At 37.9% G+C, this 22,004-nt stretch overlaps 3 protein-coding genes across 3 annotated transcripts; 2 read left to right on the forward strand and 1 right to left on the reverse strand.

Annotated features, from left to right (window-relative positions):
* The first annotated feature begins 3,261 nt into the window (after positions 1-3,261).
* On the forward strand, positions 3,262-12,343 carry LOC106639683 (uncharacterized). The gene is made up of 5 exons (XM_014353426.2): positions 3,262-4,090; positions 4,759-5,285; positions 5,446-6,097; positions 6,194-8,012; positions 8,131-12,343. The coding sequence occupies exons 2-5, from the start codon at positions 4,808-4,810 to the stop codon at positions 9,826-9,828; spliced, it is 4,647 nt and encodes a 1,548-aa protein (XP_014208912.2). The 5' UTR covers positions 3,262-4,090; positions 4,759-4,807; the 3' UTR covers positions 9,829-12,343.
* A 1,368-nt stretch (positions 12,344-13,711) lies between these two features.
* LOC106639591 (uncharacterized) lies at positions 13,712-17,621 on the reverse strand. The gene is made up of 5 exons (XM_089596453.1): positions 17,283-17,621; positions 16,429-17,067; positions 15,073-15,771; positions 14,537-15,007; positions 13,712-14,458 (listed from the first exon to the last, which is right to left on the reverse strand). Exons 2-5 carry the CDS (start codon positions 16,960-16,962, stop codon positions 14,012-14,014), a joined length of 2,151 nt encoding a protein of 716 aa, XP_089452579.1. The 5' UTR covers positions 16,963-17,067; positions 17,283-17,621; the 3' UTR covers positions 13,712-14,011.
* A 464-nt stretch (positions 17,622-18,085) lies between these two features.
* Positions 18,086-20,354, forward strand: Usp39 (ubiquitin specific protease 39). Its single transcript, XM_014353351.2, has 8 exons — positions 18,086-18,173; positions 18,358-18,633; positions 18,699-18,874; positions 18,940-19,165; positions 19,234-19,520; positions 19,607-19,735; positions 19,804-19,865; positions 19,941-20,354. The coding sequence occupies exons 1-8, from the start codon at positions 18,104-18,106 to the stop codon at positions 20,227-20,229; spliced, it is 1,515 nt and encodes a 504-aa protein (XP_014208837.1). The 5' UTR covers positions 18,086-18,103; the 3' UTR covers positions 20,230-20,354.
* Positions 20,355-22,004: the final 1,650 nt, after the last annotated feature.

The following is a 22,004-nucleotide window of genomic DNA, read 5'->3' on the forward strand; positions in this document are numbered from 1 at the left end:
TGTAATTGTCGCCACTACACGTTCTTCTAATTATTTTTAATTCAATTTCAAATTAAATGAAAATAAAAAATGAGAAAATCTTGTTGAAGACATACTTGTCATTGATATAGATACTCAATAGATTTTTTTTTATACTTACAGTGCATTTATCTCTTTGACGTGTGTACTTACACTGCGTACTCTAAAATGAACTGTGAAGTACTCAAAAGCAGTAAAAAATGTGTAAGTACCTCATGGACTCTAAAATAGAAACAAAAGGAGTTCCCCAATAGAAATAAGTCGTACTATTTAATACCAAGGATTAAGTTCACAAAAATTTGTGTTGTGCAATAGATGTATACTTTTTACACGGGGAGTACAGCTTCGCAACACAGCACACAAATTTTGATAAGTAATTCGGACCCTATTAATGCATAAAGCTCCAGATCTCAATTTCCGTCTCCATCTCCAATCTCCTGATGGAGGTGAAAAATTTAAAGACCCCAGGGCCCAGACTCTGTGAAGTTGAGCTGTAAGAGCGCTACTTACCTGATGGCGCTGGCGGCGTAAAGTTCGATTTGAGAGGAGAGAGCCAAGGCTTCGAGGCTCGAGGCTCAAATCGAAAGTCGAAAGTGAAGGGGGAGGGAGCGAGCAGTGGGGGATTCAGGGTTTCAGGGGACGTTTAGTAAGTTTAGTTTCGTTTGTTGTAAGTCACAGAGCTTTTGTGTAGATCGTAGTCGAGACGACGACGTCAAGTTGACTTAGGGTAAGCTTCTTTCGGGTACTGTGAACACTTAGCCAGGGTCACCCCCATCCTCTGGTCGGTACTCCCGTGAGTGTGCGTGTGTGCTTTCCAGTTCTGTATTAATACACACTAAGTATATAGTCACTCTCGCCGTGGCCGCGTCGTCGTCTTCGTCAGTGTCTTTTTGCGTGTAAAAAAACAAGTATCTTAGTACTTACATTACTTATACCATTGTACAACAAAACAAACAAGAGTGTGTGTGCATGAATACAGAATTACGGGCCTATAGTCTATACGAACTGCAAGCGTGCAAGCATCAAGTTATTGTGTTGTGTTGCTGCTTATATATTTAGGTATCCTCGAATCAGCCGTCTGTGTCTGCACTCTGCAGCAGCACAAGAGAAAGAACAGCCGTCGCGTGTGTACCTACATAATTGTGTAGTGCTAGTGAAAAGAGGAAGAGAAGAAACATTTCCTATTCTTTTAAATATTGTTTTCATCACATATTTCTGCATAAAAAACGCGTGTACAGACATGAAAGTGATGGTGATATAAAAGTGCTCGCTCATGAAAAGAGGAGAAAGAGAGGTCGCCCCGGGAATGTTGTGTGTCTACGTGTGCGTCCAAGGCTGCTGCTTCGCCTACCCCACACCCCACACACGGTATTGAGTTGATATATACGTAAGCTCACAGATATACAGGCTGCTGCTGCTCCGATATACATATATGTATATATCTGCAACGATAATATAACAAAAAAAAAAAGTTAAACGCCTTTTTTACTTATTGTGCGTTTATTCGTGTGAAAGAAAGGTTACTGACGTTTTTTACATCTACGATCAAAGTCGACGTTGTTGCAGAAAGACCTTCTATGTGTACCTATATGTGATGTCCATGCACATAGGTAAATATATATAAACATAGTCAAATAGCTACAGAGCTACGGAGAAAAGGCGAGGACGGAGCAGCGGTGCATACTTCCGAGCTTGCCTGGCAGCTTGTCTGCTGGATCGTTGGATCAGTTGGATGGTTGGTTGCGTGCATATGTGTTGGTTGTGGGTACAACCTATAATACTTATGTATGTATACCTATATAAGTGAAGAGATTCAGAGGGCGATGCCTTCTCGCAGAAGAACAGCAGCAATAGTAATCGTAGACGAGGAGGAAGGAGGAAGAAGTACTGTCGCGGGGGGAGCAACAGCAGAATACAAGTAGTAAATTTTCGTTCCTCTCTCTTCTTTCAACCACCTCATTTCCATCCCCCCCCCCGTGTATACATTCTCTCCAGTAATACCAAACATTTAAACACCCCTTCAACCTAGAGTATATAAAAAAAAAGAGTGAGCAAGTGCTTGCATCGATATTACAAACTCACACCATCAAGAGGATTGCTCTTTTTGTAACTTTTTTCCCTCTATTGATTCTCGTCGTTACAAAAGAAAAAACAACTTACATAGGCAGCAGCGGGCGAGCTTTCGTTTTTTCAATTTTTTTTATTTCACTCTCCAGCGAGTGCCTTCATGTTCAACGTTTAGTGCAGTGCAGTGTTTGTAACATACCTACACGTTAGAAAAACATTTTTGTGTGCATATAAAAAATGTTTAATTAATATAAACTAAGAAGAAGAAGAGAGGACCACCAGGCTTGGAATTCGAGTCAAACGCATATCACCAGGTCATTCCGCGCAAGGAATCCGGCTAGTCGGTGGATTACAAAAAACGGAGCGCTTCGTGAGCAGACGCTCACCTTGCCCGCATGCACAGTTATAATAAACAAAACAAAAACGGAGCGGCGCGCATCTCTGGTGCGAGTTGACGGCAATTAAAGGTCCGACCGACCGTACCTTGGCCCCTGTGCTCTTATCTCTCTCTCTCTCTCCTCTCCTCTCTCAATTTACTCAACCCTGCAACTCGCTCCAACATCAGACATAGAGTATACATGTATTGTATTGTGTCATACCTTTAAGTACCAACATATATCGGAGCGTTGTGAATAAGAGGGGACGGCGCATGATATTATTATTATGCCTGCGTGTGCGTCCAGTGCGAAATTAAATAAATACCCAGCGGGAATCCAAGAGGTGTAGACGGAGAGAAGGAAGGAAGGAAGGATTGTGTTGCGTGTGTACATGTACTCTTCTCTCTTGTCGACGACAACGGCCACGACCCACGACACGAAAGAGAGAAAGCGACATGACGATTTCACACGGGGGGCATATCGATTCGCCGTCGTGGTGGACGGGAGCAGCCAGCAGCAATATCAGTAGCAGCAACAGCAGCACCACGTTATAGCATACCTAACTACCCCTATAGCATCCCCTGCTCTTTAAACTACCCTCTGTGTCTGCGTGCGCGTATACGATACATTATCGCCGATACGAGTGTGTGTGTGTGTGTTTGTGTGTATATATATATGTATACAAACGTAAGCAAGCACATGACAGAACGATAGTATACATTTTGGAGCATAGTGCAGAAGAGCTATATACTAGTATGTATACCCCCGTAGAAGAGGACCAGCACCTGCTCCTTGCTCCTCCTCCTCTTCCCGTCTACTTTTGTATCTCAGGGGTGGATGCTGCGACGCTAGAGAGCTAGACAACTAAGAGGTAGCCGCGTGTCGCGCACGTGTGTGAAAATCGGTGAAAAGCGCGAGGGATAGAAAGTGAGTGCGAACGGGATAAAGTGAGTACCCGCAAGCGTTCCTGCGGCCTGTATAACTCTCCGGTTAGGTATATACTTACCGTGTTGATTGTATGTACTTACATACATACAAGACGTATGCGTGTTAAAAAAAAGAGAAAAAGCTTGCGGAAGAAAGAAGGGACGAGAAACGGCAGCAAAAGCAGAGTATATAAGTAGTACAGAAGAGAAGAGCAGTAGCAGCAGCAGCGCAGTCATGAACGTCGATATTTTTGGGCGAGTAGCATCAGCGTCGGCGGCCAGCATCAGCGAGCCAGCAGCACCACCATCATCGCCGCCGCCGACCTTTCTCAGAGAGGAGCTATCTCCAATTGTAGCCGCCTCCAGCAGGCCCACGACCACCCGTGAACGTCGGAGCGAAGGGGAGAGCTTTTGAGAGGCTGTGGCTGTGATACAATATTCTACTACTACTACACCACTACTACTACTAGTAGTGGCCAACTATACTACTACTACTACTACTTAACTACTAATATTGCCTGTCCATAACTTCATGCGGTTTATTTTCCTCGAAAGAGTCGAACGTTTCCGAGATTGGCTCTTCTCGAAGCCCAGAAGACTGAGCGTTAAGAAATCGACTGGCATAAGCTCCGGATTGTTGAGCTTGCCCGTATGCAAATGTAGTTTTTGGAGACCAAATAAACCTTCAGTGGAAATAAAAGGGTTCGTAATTTTCTTTTTTTTTTCCACCTTAATTAGTATTACGTACCTATATATTGCACGCTCAAATTTTGTACCATGCATTCAACTGTAGACGTGTAACTGGTAAATTAAAATAACATTGCACCAGCTATTCGCACTCAAAACTCCCCAAACTAACGAGGAAAACGTTCCAGCGTTCAATAATGATCGGTGAACATTTTTACGTGAGACCGACACAGAGATGATGTAGTCCTTATTATAGTTTGCGTAAACTCGGTACTTTAATAATATTTAATATTTCGTAAAAATGGCGATACCAATAAGAACTTATATCAAATTTTAACTAAGCACTTTAAAACTTTCAAATAATAAGTAATCATTTTCAGGAGCGGTTGTAGATCAGTTGGTTAAGAGACGGTCTGAGCCCTGAGATACGACTGCTCCGAGCTCCGAAAAGATGAGGTTCTATATACAGATGGGGTTAGGATCAGCATCCCCTCCACACGCAGGTGGTAGGGGGGTGCCCGTAATAATCACGCGAAATGGTGCAAGTATATATATACGGGTGGGGAAAAAAAGGCAATTACCGGAAGTCAAGCCAGCACTGATTAAAAATAAATAAACATAAATCACCTGTCGTCGGCTGTATCGGACAAAGTATCTAAAAACCGTTTTTTCTCTCGTTTCAGGCAATCCCCTAAATTTGTATTGAGTAAAAAATAGACAGAAACACATGCAATGGATCTCAGCACAGCCATGAACGCGAGTGCCGGCGCACCAGCTCCCAGTAGCGGTGGTACTGGTAATGCTATTGGTACCAATAACAATATGAACGGGGCGGTTGCTTGTCCAGTCTGCACGCTCTACCTACGCGAGGGAATCAGCCTGCAGAACCACTTGGACACGCATCCCAAAGAGCAGGTGATCGAGGCGCTGATCAGGGCAAGCAGCAGTGGTGCCGGGCCCACCACTGTTCTCGCCAGCCAGATGTGTACACCGCCCCAAGCGCTCACCCCCCAACCTGTGCCTACACCGCAGCCCATGCCACCGGTCACGGGCACTCAATCGACCTCGGGCTCGCCGAGCCCCCATGTTCCTCACCCGACACAGCCGCCGTATCCCATGGGACCCATTTACGAGTGCCCGCCCCAGATCAATGCTATGATACCGCCGCCTCAGTTTGCCTCCTTCAGCTACCAGCAGTTTGTAAATAATGGTAAATTGTTTATTTGTGTAGACCTTTTTGCTTTCTATCGTTAAAAAGTGATCGAAACGGAACCGAGGATTTGCGTATGGATATTATATTCGAGACAAAGAGTGATCATAACTATTGGCTTAATAACAACAATAATAGTAATGATAATAATTGTAAACAGGTACGATGATGGTCCCAGCTCAATATGCGATGGCCCAGGCGCAAGCCGCTCCTACGAGCCAAATGATGCAGATGCTGTACAGCCCATATGGCATGTATCATCAGCAGCAAATCCCCACAGTGCAGATGATCTCAGCGCCTCCACCTCCGGCTGCCATGATGTCCACCACTGCAACCACACTTCCGCAGCCACCACCTCCAGTGCCAGCGGTAGCCGCGCGCGTGAGATCTCCTATTGTTCCTACAACAAACAACGTCGTGGCGGCAAATGTCAATGAGACAGTGTCCGTGGCTATGACGACCGCAACGACGACGTCACCTCTGCCACAGCTTCCAAGGTTGACGATTTGCACGCCTGAGCCAAGGTCACAAGAAGAAACGCGAATCCCAGTTATGCCGATGGAGCATAATCAGGCGGAGCCAATGGTGATCGAGGAAGGGGTCAAGGAACAGTGTGTCGAGCGGACGGTCGTTAACAACGATTCATCAAGGCCCGAGCGTATCGCGCTTACCAAAGTGGAAGTACCTGGGATTGAGCAAATTCAGCGGGAGGAGGACCGGAGAAGTGACACACACGTTGAGCATACAGAACAACAGACTCCACACAGTACTGATCGGGTAGAACAGAGTTACGACACTGACCAGTATCAAAGGTGATTAGCCCTAATTGTCATTATGATCATTAGTTTGGATTTGCATTTTTTTTTTAATTTATTTAACTAATCTCACTTGTTTTACGTCAATTACAGAGAGGGAACACCCACGTCAATTAGTGATCTCAGCAAAGATGTTACCGATTATGATAAGACTGAAAGGATACTGGCAGATACTGAAATGAAAGATAAAGTGGAGTCTTTTATAGTGCAAGAAAGCTGTGAAGCAGAAAATCACAAGGATAGCGTAACAATGGAAGAAAATGAGTCTGTTGAATCCGCAGAAAATTTAGTTAGTGAAATAGTTAAAAATAAAGAATTTATAGAAAATAATAAGTGTGACGAAATAAATATTAAGGAGTTCGCGAGCAAAACTGATGATGTGCTCCAAAGTGCTGACGAAATCATGGAACCGCAAAATTTAAGCGCAGATGAGTCACGAATGTCCATCATCAATAAGCCCGAATTAGATCAAGTAAATCGATTTTTAGGTAGTGTAGAATCCGAATTAAGCAATATTGATTTATCTAGCAAAGAAAGTAAAAACGCCAAAAAATCTGTGGTAGAAGAACAAGATGTTACATTCTCAGATCTTCTGGAAAAGCCAACCGATGAAGACGAGACGACAAACACTTCGTACCACAAACATATTGGTGAATCTATAGAGTGCAAGATTATTGTTGCCCACGAAGAATCAGATGTATCATCGGTGGCCTCTTCTTCCATACACTGCGACATGGAGATAAAAAAAAATACTTCGTCGGCCTATCATTATAAATACTCGCGTTCAGCACCTACGTCGCCTGTGAGTAAAAAAAAGTTTTACCGCTCGTTATCGCGTGCATCGTTGCGCTCTGACTTTGACCGATCGAACGAAAATATCTGCCCATATCCTGTGGGTTTTGAGGCAACCACGCTCCAAGATTTTTTCAAGGACAACTATAATGACGAGGATATGGAATTTGAGGAAAACGAGCCACAGCCCCATCACTCCTATCGGAAGCAGAGTAGCGACATCATAGAACGAGCTAGTTCGCACACAACATTATCCACGAGAATAAGTGGTGTATGTACATTGAAATCGTCACGCAGTGATGATCGAGCTGGGTCACCCGTATCAGTACATTCAACTTCTTCGTACTGCCAGATGGAGGATGATGACGAAGACGAGGATGACTCGGATGCGGATAGTTGTCAGTCAAACGACAAAGACGACGATGACGATGAGGATGAAGAAGATGACGAGGAACATTTGTTGTTGGAAGAAGCATCTCGACGAATGATGCACAGCGAGATAAAGCGAGAATCGGAAATCATGAGGAGTGAGGTCTGCAAAGCTTTGATGCCCAACGATTCGGCTCATCAGCAGCAGTTGCAACAACCTGCGGATTTCAGATCTCAAAACCTCATGGCTGAACATTATTCGTCCAGTCAGTTTCCAATCAATCACCATTCAACCTCTCATCAGCACCAACATCAATCCTCTGCAGTTGTACGTAACGAAACTTATCCCCTATCAAACAGTGGCACGTCACAAAATTTGTTGAATTTGTCGGAATGTGTGGACCCGACAACGAGCACAGACTCGAAAAGCTTCAACTCCAGCTCGACAAAGTCTAGCGTGCAAAAGACCTCGACGGAATTATTGAACATTAGTGAAGACGCACATGCCGGGCCGATAAACGTTTTTGAGTTCGATGGTCTGCAAATACTTGTACCCAGTACGTTTATCAGTGAATCATCGCAAAAGGCGGTAAGTGGCACGAGTCAACAGTCGATGGCAAGCAGTGAAAACGGTACGGGCAATGATGAAGAAGTAAAGAGCGTAAACATGAGAGCTGATGAAACTATGCCCGCAAGGGGAGAACTATCTGAGCAAGAGAGTAATGGATGCACTGAACAGTCGGCTTGGCAGGTAAGAACTGAAAAAAAAAAAAAAAAAATTAACTTGAATTTTTCTTTAAAAATATTTCTTCATTTCGAAATTATTTACTAAGTACGAATAAATTACATATTTAAATAATACTTTTCAGCTGTACATGGGTCAAGATGCTTCTCGCATGTCCACATCGTACGATCTCATGGCACGGGAAAGTTGGGAAGAATCTGAAGGTTCGGAGCACGAAGACAACAACAGTGGTCCTTTACTGGATAGCCGCTCACTTGCCACTCATTTCACCTCGAGTCTGTTCCTTGACCGTGACCGTAAGACGCCGACTCGTCATATCTTCAAGTGTTCCCACTGTCCTGAGGTATTCGAGTGTCCTAAAGAACGGCGCGTGCATAGTACATTGGTGCACAAGGAGGCTGGGCCATCAAGCTGCAGCAATGATAATATGGATCAGTCTGGACTCAAAGAAATAAAGCTCCTTGAAGGTCGTGCCAACGTCTTCGAGGATATCTTTGTACCCAGTGGTCTTCACATAGCACAGCAAGCGTATCAAATGCACCATCAGCAGCATTCGCCCTTACTTCACCAATTACAGCCTCCTCAGCAGCGTCCAAGTTGCACCAAGACTGAAGCAGACTCCAAAATTGCGGACCCCCTTCATCTGTCTACAGTATCCGAAGTCACGTGCAATATGTGTAATCAACGTTTTAGCAGTGAAAAGTCGTTACAAGTTCATCATAGACGCGTGCATATTGCAGATACAGTGAAACGCATACGCGAAAGTGCCAAGTGTCAGATTTGTAACGAAGAATTCAATTCGGTCGCAAACTTCAATCTCCACCTTAAGATTCATCCTCTTGAGTGCGGCCAGTGTGGCAAGTACTTTTATCGCAAACAAAACTTCAAACTTCATATGAAACGTCATTTGGGTATCAAACCATTCCCATGTAATCACTGTGATAAAGCCTTCCTCACGAAACAAAAACTTGACGAACATACTAATGGTCATACTGGCAACGCCCCCGTCAAGTGCAACCTTTGCAATGAAACCTTCCGGCGCTACTCGAATCTCACGCAGCATAAGAATCGTCATCATCTAAATATCAAAAAGAAGCTGAAGGACTATATTTGCCACTGTGGTGAAGTTTTCCATACGAAAAAGAAGCTAGCCTGGCACAAAGAGACACACGACGAGAAGCCCAAGGCCTGCACCTACTGCAATGAGCGCTTCATTCACATGGCCAGTCTCACCCGGCACATGCGACGTGCTCATAATCGGCGCTTCGTGCCCGATGCGCAGCGCGAGAACGAAAACGTCGAGTGTCCCATATGTAAGTGCATCTACCTGCGTTCCTCGCTAGCCGTGCACATGCGCGTGCACAATGGAGAGAGACCCTACGAGTGCCAGGTTTGCTCGAAAGCCTTCAGCACCAAGTGGAACCTACAGTTGCACAAATGGACTCACGCTGCTCGCAGCACCAAGCCCTTCAAATGCAACCAGTGCAGTGCCGCATTTTACCGGCACAGTGATTACACCGCTCACATGAACTCTCACCGTAACGTAAGACCCTACACCTGCAACTACTGTGGTGCACAGTTTATCAGGAAATACAACTGTTTGCGACATGTCAAGGAGCACGAGGAGAACAAGCAGTATACCTGCGAAATTTGCAGCAAAACCTTCCACAGGTCGTACTATCTGAAAGAGCATCTACGAGTGCACTCTGGGCAGAGACCCTATACTTGTCACATCTGCGGCAAGTCTAGCAGCACAAAGTCTAACCATAATAAGCACGTCAGGATTCATCACGCTCGCGAGCCTGTAAATACTGAGAATTAAGGATGATGATCGTTTTGTTTATTAACTACATTTGGAGAATCTTATCGTAAAATAAATTTTTGTCAAAACACTCATCGTTCGCAACTGCGTAAATTACGTCGAGTCAAACTGATAGGTTTGAATCTTAAAAAGCTCATCCAATTATTATTGATGGAAGAACTTGACTCCTTGTGCGCAGCACTAATAATAATATTCAATTATTCAAAAACTGCCCTGTTTATCAAATTAAGTAAAATTTCGTAACGATGAGTAACTAATTATATCAAAGAGGAAACGTATTTGCATTTTTTAAACTGCAATGAAATCTTGAAGAAGTAAGTATCGCAAAGTTAAAACACTCTTACAATCCATTAAAAATTTCAAGTAACTATAAGAAATTAACACTTTTATAAGTAAAAATTTTAATGGACTGTTAGATTGAATTTTTAATCATTAGTTGGATAGAACTTGCAACAACATTGTTTGTGGCAAAAATGTGCAAATATAGTAGGAAAGTTAAATGTAAGATTCAATAAATTATCTACTTCAATGGTAGATAACCTGATAAAACGTAATCTATAACAACTATTTGATTTCTCAAACAAATGTTAATTTATAGATTGCATAAAAAAAAAAAAAACACTTGCCACGGTTTAAAAAATGGTATACATGTTTTACGTGTTGTTATTCCAGGGAGCCAGAACTTTGGTCGCTGTAAGCATGTGAAGGAAACTTTCTCAAGTTTTGTAGCATAGTGATATTTCAATATGAAAAAAACGTAGTTCCTGTTTTATTAAGTGATGATTTTTACATAATGAATAATTTATGCTCTTTGTCACAATGAAAACACTCATTTCAATATTTTTTGTACACAACAAAAATTGATGCCTCAAAAAATTATGCTTTCCTCTCATGCTTACTACAAGGTACCAAAGCTTTCTGTAAAGATAAGTAAAAAAATATTAGAATGAATAAAATGGTAATTAAATTGAGCTGTGGCACTCAGTGCACAAAAAAGTGTAAAATCTCGTGTATGCGTATGCGTGATAAAATATGTGTTTGGACTGATGATAGATAAAATAAGAAAAACAAAATCAAAACCTTTGCATTAGCTGCTTTTTTACTTCATTTAGGCATGACACAAAGGTACAACTATAGATTGAATTCTAATCTGAAATTATCCTCATATTAGAAATTGTACAAAAGCTCTACACCATGTACTTTTATGTCCAAAAAGTAAATTTTCCACATATAAAGTATCTACTTCTAATCTTTGTTGGACTTATTTGCGAATGGACGTATGACAACAAGCGACATTATTTCCTTTATTTTGTTCGCAACATTTTTTGCATATACAAATAAATGCAATAAAATGGACATTTGCCAATTGATATTAATAAAAGAAATGGTTCACTATCTAATAAAGTTAAGGAAACAAAATATTCTGTATGAGCTTAAAGTGAGAAAGGTTTTTTGATAAATGAAAGTTATAGCTAAGTTTTTTTACAGCGTTTATAGCCTGTTGTGTGAAAGGAAAACCGAAAATTTTGCCACATTAATGGTAAGTTTTGAAATAAATTATTCAATAATTGAATAGAGTGACAAAAATCATGTTGCAATGTTATTTGTACAAAGGTCTGTATTTATCGTTAAGCAATGTGAGACTTATACGCATGGGCCTACAAAAAAATAAAAAATTTGCTGCTGTTAGCGTTACCACGTCTCCAACTTAGTTAATGTTATTATTTTATACATATATATATTTACTGCAATCCTGTGTTCGGTGATTTTTAAAAGATAATTCCAATGTCAAGACTGATCGATGTTGGCTTTCATCGCGATTTTTTCTTCTCTTTAATTTAGCTTATTAATTAAAAAACATAGCTTACGCCGTGTGAAAAGCTTCATTGCGTTGTATATTACTTCTATTGATATTTAATTGTTACGGTATTAATATGTTGTCTCAGTCATACAGAACAAAAACGGACAAAAGTCTGGTGGTAAAGACAAGTAGTCTTCAAATACTTTTTAAAAGAAGTTGGAAGTTTTACTTTTTTGTAATAAACGTTATAAATCAATTTGTTTATTTTGTCAAGCAAAAAGCTAATAGTGATAATTACTATTGACGTTTACATTATTATTATTATTAGTTTGGTTAATTAATATAAATATTATATTTACGTTAAGGGCATTCAAAGCATAAAAAAATTGTTTCAGCAAGAAAGTTATAGCTCACAATGAAACCAACATCGAAGTCCAAACGTGCAATTTTTCATTTAATTAAGTAAACAACTGATGCATAAGTGTGTTTGATAGGAAATACAATGCTTGTAAATAATTGTAAATATGTATATCGTCTCTATTTTATAATAGGGTCGACAAATGAAGTCGGCAAATGAAATGTCGTAAGAAACTTAATTTGAGAATAAAAAAATAAAAAAAACTAAAAATCTGACACTTGAATGTAAAATGCAAAGTGGCTGATAAAATAGAATAATTATTACGATTACCATTACGAAAAAATAAAACACAACTAAGCAACATATGTATATCTTAATAAAAATCATGTGTTGAAGTACTTTTTTAAAAGAGAGTTCTTATTTCAACCTTTTCCTACATTGTGGACAAACCTAAATAGTGTTAAGTTTCTTTCGTAACAACAAATTATTAGTGATAATAATAAAAAAATTACTTTACATCTTAACGAAAAATGTGTTTTTATTCCATTAATCATAAATTTTCCTTTAAAAAATTTTCGCAGTGTCCTCAATGGAGGAATCATATTAAGTATTTCCTTAAATCTATAGATTACATGGCTTATATTGCTTGATGTATTAACACTAATAAAATTGGTCATATTTATCAAACGCAGTTAATGAACTAAAAATTTATTATTTCATAAAAATATAACTGATCAATTTTATAACTACGTTGATACCTAACAAACGCACGTTTACCCATTGTTTCTTAGTACTTAAAAATTAACAAAGATCGGTATAAAAATTTATGATTAAAAAAAATGAATGGAAACAAATCCTTATATCCTTTTGACAATCTTCCTAAGCATATGTATACTCGAGTGATATATTATACTTCTCCTGGACCCAATTGATAACAGCTCTCTTAAGATAGTGTTTCAAAACAGAATTCAGGATAGATACTGTGTTCTTTTATACGAGCGTGCTTTAGTTTTTTATGATAGAACCTAGCAACAATACATTTATTAACGCAATTTCGCATTCGCCATAACATAACGTTGATTAAATGTTTTTATTATTAATTCTAGGGGTTTATGCGTGCACCAGTTGCATCTTTTATTAACTGAACAATTTAATTGGAAAGTGTAAGCTTTTTTAAAAAATATACACTGCAGTCATATCTAAGATTTCTATAGTTAAGTATTATATTTACTTTAGCGGTAAAGTTAATGAAATATTTTTACAGTATTTGGAAAACCTTCAATTGTGCTAAACGTTGTATAAGTGTTTTGTACGGTTTTTAATTATAAAAAATTTATAATTGTAAATAAATAGCTAAATTTGTGAAAAAGATTAGGATTCTGTGTGTAAGGCACAACTGATATATTTATCATTCGAGCAAAGAGTGTAACAAAATAAAGTACGTAATGTACTGTACAAAAGTTGTAATTTTTTATATTTTAATTTAATTGATAAACATCACATCACATAAGCTGAAGATTTATCAGGATTTACAGAACTCGCTTTTATGAAAATAGAATCTCCCAACATTATATAGTAACATTGTTTTACATCACATTAAGTATCTTGTAACAACATACTTGAAAGGTTTCTTACTTATTTATTTTTCATAGTGAGTTGATTCATACATACAAATAAAAAATATAGTTTACAAAATAGTAAATAATTACATTTAAAACGTTCCTATGAGATAATTGTGCATTGGCTGTGGAACAATGCAACTATATGTAATTCTTATTACATTACTTATGGCTTGTGTTATTATAAACTAAGATTACGTGTCCAAGGTTCTCACACAGTATGTGTACACTTCTGCCATGCTTAAAGTATAAAATGTGTTTAAAGTACATTAATTTCTAACGGTTTAAAAAAAGACAAAAACCTTGTTGTATTTCGACAACTTATCCCCGTTACTTAACTTTGAAAAAATTTAGCTTTTTTAAAATGATACTATTAAAAACCATCTCAACTTAGAAAAAACTTAATTACTCTTTACTATCGTCGTTGTAGCTAAGAACCTTGTCTGTAAATTCATCATCCTGAGGCAGTTTAGTCTTCATTTGTTCCTCTGAATTCTGTTTTTTGAACTTTTTCACGTCAAGTGGAACTTCGTTTGCATTGTCATGTTTTTTTCTATGGCTCATCATTGTTGATCGGGAAACAAACGTTTTTGCACATAGATCACACTCGTAAGGTCGTTCTCCTGTATGTAATCGTTTATGTATTGCCATAGGACTGAATTGTGTGAAGGTTTTACCACATATTTCACAGCGGTAAGGTCGTTCTCCGGTATGAGATCGTTTGTGGCATCGTAGGGCCGAGCGACGCGCAAAGTCTTTCGAGCAAATATCGCATTTAAAATTTTTCTCGCCTGTGTGCATCGTCATATGGATCTTTAAATCCATTTTTGTGAGAAAACCTTTACCACAACACTAGAAACAAAATAATACGTTCGTTAATCTTCAAAATATTGAGATGTAATAGTTCAGCTTTATAAGGCTCATGCTTACCTCGCAGAGATATGGTTTGTCACCTGTGTGTATGAGCGCATGTGTTGCCAGGTAACTTTTACTCACAAAGTATCTGTTGCAAATATGACACGGATATTGTCGATTGTCAAGACCCGAATGTATTTTCTCGTGACTCTTACACAGACCTTTTGTAATAAAACTTCTGCCGCATATCTCGCATGTGTACGGTTTAACACCCGCATGCCGATTTTCGTGATCTAACAGTGACTGCTTGGTTTTAAAGTTTTGACTGCAGGTAGTACAGGAATATGGCTTGGCGTCTGAATGCACTCGTTGATGAACGATCAGGTAACTTTTACACTGAAATCCTTTGCCACAAGTAGAGCAGCTATACGCAAACTGACCTGTGTGAGTGGCTGTGTGCTGAGCCAAGCCGATCTTGCTCCTAAATGATTTGTTGCAATGTGTGCAATGGAACGGCTTCTCGCCAGTGTGCTTTCGCATGTGTTCCTGCAATTATTAAAAGTTCAACATCCATCGTTCGTTTATAGGCAATGTATTCGGTAAAAAGTTACCTGCAGTTTGTAATTCGTCCTGTACTGTTTACCACATATCGAGCAGACTTTTGGAGTCCCTTTAGGTTGCGAATGTTCTGTAACTTTCTTCTCTACATTTTTCGAATTTTCGACATCTGCGTTGTTTTGTAGATCAAGACAGCTCTGAATATGGAGATTCAATGCGTCCACGCTCGTGAAATATAATTCGCACTTGGGACAGCAACAAAAGTGTTTCACGAAATGTTCAGTCAAATACTTTGCTTCTGCCGCTACTTCATTGCAAAACGGACAGACGTACCAAGTGTTGTTGGCCTGATCAACTGATGGATTATTAATCACGCTCGCAATGAGATCGTCTTTGGCGCTTTTAGTGTATTGAACAAGTGGATCGTCGATTTTGTCATCCTGGCTCACTGACGGTATTTCAAACGAGGGCACCAAGCCATTATTAATTGAAGCTTCATTGCAAATATTATCCTGCTCATTGTTCTCTCTGGATTGATGCTTGCCAATATTCTCTGGGATGTTTTTTTCTTTCAAATTAATTTCTATGTCCCTGCAGTTATCTGTGATTTGTTCATCATTTGTTTGGGACGAGTTAGAGGCTAATGACGTTACGAAACTATTAATGTCTATTGGGTCCAAGTGACTGTTCACTAAGTTTATCGAAATGTTGTTATCCAGATGCATTGTAATATCCTGGTTCGTCACTTTGAGCTTGAATTTTTTTCATGTCATGAAAAATAAAACATATTTATACATGAAGTATTAATTGTTTCAAAAGTAAGAAAATTTGCTTATTTGTTATATAATTTACGGGAACTGAATTTTTCTAAAAACTGAATTACGAACGGTATTATTGTTTTATTTATTAGTTAAAAAATGTTATTTATTAAAAAAAATTTTTTTAAGTCTCATTGAAATTTCCCTCAGCGATCTAGCGAGTCTCAGACTCAGCTAGAGCGGCCAAGTTTGTCGTCACAGATAATTAGCGAGCAAGGATAAACCATCATTGGGAAATTTTCACAAATTAGACTTTTACTCAGTATCAGTGTTAAAGAAATATTTTACGTGTAATTGAAAATTGAATATTAATGTTGACTTTTATTTTTTTTGCATTACACGTTTGTACTTTATAACGCAATCGTAATGAAATTGGAAAAGTCTCATGAAAAATTTTCGACTCTCGGGGTTTGAGAACAAGGATTATTATTTTCCGAGTGTATCGAGCTTTGCCAACTGAGCTACCGCGACGCCGCTCTTTCGGGGATCTTTAAATTCCTCATAAGCATATACTTTCCATGAAATAATATTTTTTGCCAATCATACGAAATACTTGGTGAAATAAATTAAAAAATGATTTCAATTACGTACCTGTCTCATGTGCTCATCAAACATTCTTGCAGTTTCTTTGTCTAATTGAAAAACATCCACCTCATTATCATCTCTGATGATTCCCGTCTGTATGACTTGTCGTCCATTAGTAGGTACAATACTATTTAACACAGGTATAGTAAGAATATCACTTTGAATATTTTGTTTTATGGCATTTGAATTTTGCAAAATTTGTCTATCCAAATTCCCTTGGATTTCAGTTATCAATATTTTATCCAAACAGTTTACACCTTTTGGCAAGGCTTTTATCATTTGAGTGAACAGGTTCTCAGTCTGTAATACTTTTTCATGAAAATCAAACAATTCATCTACTTTGAAGGCACACTCGCCACATATTATTTTTGGCAACTGATCAGTTGATGATACTTTAACTGGCAGACAAGTAGATATTTTTTTATTAAGACTCCTACTTTGTTCGTTCTCTTCGAAAATGGGCAAACCCATGAGAATGTCTATTTTGGAGGCACAAAATCGGCACAGGTAATTTAATTTCAATTCTGTGACAGCAGTCATTGTAAATCTGAATTACTAATTTTCTAATAAAAACTTTTTCCAACAACTTTACAGCTTTTCTCTGTGTACATGAAATACTTATGCTGATTTTCTTGAAATACCTTGCTAAAATATAATAGAAACTTTAGAAAAAATTATAAAAATCGTGTAATAATCATGAAATTCTCTTTAAAATTTTTGAAAGTATTAAAAATGATTACAAGAAGACAAATTATTCATGCGTTTATGATCAAAGATTTTTTAGAAATAAAAATGCTATGATTGTAAACCTTATCAAGTAAATAAATTATTTTGTAACATAAAGCAAAATATATATTTACATGTAGTGTCATTCTGTTAATAATCTCATTTGTTCTTCCTAAAATTATGATTGAAGCATTAATATCTAAGTAGTTCTTCAAGTTTGCGAAGAAAAGTAGATTCGGCAATTCAGCATTGATAAAACAGGTTATTTCCATATTATTTCATGAGTAAACACTGCAACAATTTTCCATATGACTTTGTTTTTCTGACTACATAAAATAGTGGGTATATTTTTCTTGAAACTATTCACGGATAAACCTATACTGTTTTTTATCCTTTTGCATTCAATTGAATCATTTAAAATGTTCCAACGTTTGACCAACTTTCGTGTCTTACATTTTTAAGGTTAAGAGAAATAAAATAATATACTGCTGTCTGCAATCTGCATCTGCAGCCGTCAGAGTATACTATACACATACCTATACATCTCATGTGTAATGAGTGTAATACACGTCCCTCTCACGATTGTTCAGGCGGGACGTTTTTTGCAACAATTTAGTTAAAAAATCAACTTTTTGATGTAAGTACACCAATATTTATACTAAACTGTTTGTGAAGTTATGGTGAAAAAGTAAAAAATATGTCTTAAAATAACCCTTTTTGCGCCAATACCTACTTTGCAAAGAACTGAGTGAATGAATAGAAAAATACCTTAATTATTATTCATGTATAATTCATGTTTGAAACTTGAAGTCTCTTACCGACAGAGTCCATGCATAAAAAAGTGCGCAGTGCGCACACGCATTTTCTGAATATTCATATATATATATATACATAGCCATGGAAGGAGGAATATGGGAGAATGGGAGTATAGGAGAGACACAGACAACTTATTGATATGATGGCTAAAAAAGTGCACAACTTAAAAAGACATCATTCAGAGGTTGAATCGAGCGACGATGATGAACGTAAGTTTTAATGTACAACCATTAAATTTTATTTTATATTTTAAGTCATATTTTTGCATAGTATCATGTCTATTATAAAGTAAAAAATTATTTTATGATAGGTGTTATAGGTTAGAATCTTGCTTATTTTTTTATTTTACGACTGTTTATGTTGAGATTGATTAAAGTAATGTATTATTTTCAGCTACTATTAGAGCACCAAAAAAATTTATCGCTCCAAGATTGTGTCCGTATTTAGATACAATCAACAGACAATTCTTAGATTTTGATTTTGAAAAACTGTGCTCCGTTTCACTTTCAAGAATCAATGTTTATGCTTGCCTAGTTTGTGGTAAATATTTCCAAGGCCGAGGCAATAATACACACGCCTATACACATAGTGTAGGAGAAAGTCATCATGTGTTTTTAAATCTTCACACTTTGAAGTTTTATTGTTTGCCTGATAATTATGAAATAATTGGTATGCATACAAATTACGTTTTCAATCAGTTCTTCAGCTAAAAGCTGTTATATGTATTATTTCAGATTCATCTTTAAATGACATAAAGTATGTGTTGAATCCTACTTTTGATAAGGAGCAAATTAAACAGTTAAACAAGAATACCAAGCTATCCAGAGCCATTGATGGCTCCATGTATTCTCCAGGAATTGTTGGAATGAATAATATTAAAGCAAATGACTATTGCAATGTAGTTTTGCAGGTAATATAACTGCATCTTGATACTTTTTTGTATTATATCCTACCTAATCAAATATATCACTACAGGCATTATCACATGTGACACCACTTCGTGACTTTTTTTTGAGAGAATCAAATTATGCTAAAGTTAAAAGACCACCAGGAGACTCATCATATCTTCTTGTGCAAAGGTTTGGGGAGTTAATGAGAAAATTATGGAATCCACGTAATTTTAAAGCACATGTAAGCCCTCATGAAATGTTACAGGCAGTTGTTTTGTGGAGCAAGAAAAAATTTCAGTTTACGGAGCAAGGTAAAAATACAATGGTTTCTGACTAAGCAACATGAATTGAAGATAGTCAAAATTTTTATGAATTCTAGGTGACCCTGTGGATTTCCTTTCTTGGTTCTTAAATGCTCTTCACATAGCTTTAAATGGTACTAAAAAGAAAGACTCTAGTATAATATACAAAACCTTTCTGGGTCATATGCGAATTTACACTCACAAAATTCCACCTCTTGAACTGGAGGAAAGTCAGAGGAATGAACTTTCAAATACTATAGAATATGCTGAAACAGTGACCGAAAGTCCATTTTTATACTTGACATGTGATTTGCCTCCACCTCCTCTGTTTAAAGATGAAAACTCAAAAAACATCATTCCTCAGGTAATGTCAGTGTCATAATTAGTGGTAAATTTTTTTTTTAAGTTTAATTATTTGTGACACGCATAATGGTGATTTTAATGCTTCAGGTTAATTTGTATACTCTTTTAAGTAAATTTAACGGGGTGTCTGAAAAAGAGTACAAGACTTACAAGGAGAATTTCATGAAAAGATTCGAAATCAGAGAATTACCACCTTATCTGATACTTTACATCAAGGTGACCAGATTTTAAAATAATGTACATATTTTTTTATGTGAAATATTTATTTAAAAGTGTGTTTCCAGAGATTCACAAAAAATACATTTTTTGTTGAAAAAAATCCAACCATCGTTAACTTCCCTATAAAGTCAGTATTCATAATTATTTTGATTGTTTTAAACGAATTTGGAAAACTGGCATCTCATAAGTACATTTGTTTTAGAAATGTTGATTTTGGAGACATATTGACACCAGAAGTCAAAGCTAAGCATCCATTTACGACCTATGATCTGGTCGCAAACATTGTGCACGACGGCGAACCTAGTCACGGAACATACAGAGTTCACATTTTGCACAAGGCATCCGGCCAATGGTATGAACTACAGGATCTGCATGTGACTCCAATTTTGCCTCAAATGATCACGCTTACGGAAGCGTACATTCAGATCTACGAACTGAGAACAGACCTGCCAAACACGGAGTACGGCAGAACCGTACTAACGAACGTGTGAAACTTGATGTATGCTCTGTATTTTTTACAGTTCAATGAATTATAAATGAACAATTATAGATTCTATGTCTAGAATCTTCACTAATCATTTCAATTTATTTGTCTTTCGATCAGAACGAAGTCCATCAATCATAGAAATGGTATTAAATAAATTACAAATGATAAACTTTTAATCTTTTGACTCTCTGCAATATCTTTTCAAATCAGCGGTTTGCGCAAGCGCTTTTTTTAGAGACGACAACGCCCTCAAGCGTCGAAACGAAGAAGCGAAATTCGCGCGAGAACGGAGCGAGCGACCACTGAACGCTGAACTCCGATTCAGCTCCGAATTTAGTCAGTTCGCGTTGCTCCGTTCGTATGGTTGTTGTACCATAAGTTACGTGCTCGAAAAAAAATTCCGCATAAAGCTAAAAAAAAAAACAAAACCTTAACGTTCCTAGTAGGTGCACAGTGTAAAGTTGAAATACGAGAAATAGTGAATGCGTTGTTAAAATAAACCGGAGACGCATTATTGGTAGTTTTTCGTCAAGTTATCGGTAAGGAGCGTTCGGAAGGATAAATAAACCGTGTCGAAGTGGTGATATTTGGTTGCTGCGCATCCTCAATTCATAAATATTGCATGTAATCAGTTAAACCGAGTTTATTTAGTGCGAATGTAGCATGTGACACGCTAAAAAAGTGTGTATCTGTGAAGCGGGCGAAAGTGCATAACATCCGGCTGCAGCAACAGGAGAATTTTTCAAGAATATATAGCTTCGTACCCACACACACATACGTATGCGCGTGCATGAGCCAACGTATTCCTTGTAGGACATACGAACGACGAAGTCAGGTGTCCAACAGCAGTTCAAGTCCCTCTTCTCAGTTTCGGAGCATAAAATATAAGAAAGGGCCCCCTCGTTCTTGTACATTGCACATCAGGTAACAGCAGACGCTAAGTATATATAGTCCTTTTCTTTCCAAACTCCTTAGCAGTACTCCAGAACGTATAGGTATAAGTGGCCAGAGAAAGGAAGGACAAATACCTGCGACGGTATATTACAGATGCAGATCCTTAGCTTTTTTTGAAGGTCGCAGACATCTTCTACTCGTCATTTTTCTTTTACTTTTTTTTTAAATCCCAATATTTGTTCAACGCGTTCGAGTTTCAAGTGTGCAATATATCTTATGACGTTTATATGTCGGATCGGTATGACACCGTCTGGCTTCAATGCACCTGCGATTTTTTTTCAAAAATAGTTGTCTCACGAACCATATGATCGGTTTAGCCAAATTTTTTTTCTCAATGAATTGAGTACGTTAACTTGTCTGGATTGTGTGATCGTTGCTTATACGGTGGAAAGAACAATTTCGAAATTTGTAAAACCGGACGGGAAGACCAATCGTAAAAATTTAATGTGGCGATTTACAGGCAGAGTATGCAGTAAGGGATGAGTGTAGGGGGGAAATAGAGCGAGCGTGCTTGTCTGTGTGATAATATCGTATATGGTGCATGAACGAGGGGATGGAAGTTTTACACGTTTAACGGAATTTTACCATCTTTAATCAACTTGCGCGCCATTGTTGTGTGTGATTTTGAAAAATCGGTTCTATTTTATCATGATTTACTAATGTTTTGTTTGCAGTGTAAAAGTACGATAATTTTCAGCGTCTGTAATTTAATGCATATTATCATAAAATAGGTATAATGTCCGCAAATGCCGCAAGATTTGTCTAACCATGCGTGAAGTGGCAAAGATAATCTGAGGTTCTCTTGCATATTATAATGATAACAAA

The sequence above is a fragment of the Copidosoma floridanum genome, unplaced genomic scaffold, assembly GCF_036245765.1.
Source record: "Copidosoma floridanum isolate Cflo_tuat_1 unplaced genomic scaffold, Cflo_Japanese_pri ptg000030l, whole genome shotgun sequence".
NCBI classification, from domain to species: Eukaryota; Metazoa; Arthropoda; class Insecta; order Hymenoptera; family Encyrtidae; genus Copidosoma; species Copidosoma floridanum.

Excerpts from the sequence above, each read along its gene's own strand:
- LOC106639683 (XM_014353426.2), top strand. The coding sequence starts at position 4,808 with ATGGATCTCAGCACAGCCATGAACGCGAGTGCCGGCGCACCAGCTCCC. Across the intron at positions 5,286-5,445 it reads CCAGCAGTTTGTAAATAATG|GTACGATGATGGTCCCAGCT; the intron begins GTAAATTGTTTA and ends AATTGTAAACAG. Across the intron at positions 8,013-8,130 it reads CTGAACAGTCGGCTTGGCAG|CTGTACATGGGTCAAGATGC; the intron begins GTAAGAACTGAA and ends AATACTTTTCAG.
- LOC106639591 (XM_089596453.1), bottom strand. The coding sequence starts at position 16,962 with ATGACTGCTGTCACAGAATTGAAATTAAATTACCTGTGCCGATTTTGT. Across the intron at positions 15,772-16,428 it reads TTGATGAGCACATGAGACAG|CTCAAAGTGACGAACCAGGA; the intron begins GTACGTAATTGA and ends AAAAAATTCAAG. Across the intron at positions 14,459-14,536 it reads ACAAACCATATCTCTGCGAG|TGTTGTGGTAAAGGTTTTCT; the intron begins GTAAGCATGAGC and ends TTTTGTTTCTAG.
- Usp39 (XM_014353351.2), top strand. The coding sequence starts at position 18,104 with ATGATGGCTAAAAAAGTGCACAACTTAAAAAGACATCATTCAGAGGTT. Across the intron at positions 18,875-18,939 it reads ATTGCAATGTAGTTTTGCAG|GCATTATCACATGTGACACC; the intron begins GTAATATAACTG and ends ATATCACTACAG. Across the intron at positions 19,866-19,940 it reads ATCGTTAACTTCCCTATAAA|AAATGTTGATTTTGGAGACA; the intron begins GTCAGTATTCAT and ends CATTTGTTTTAG.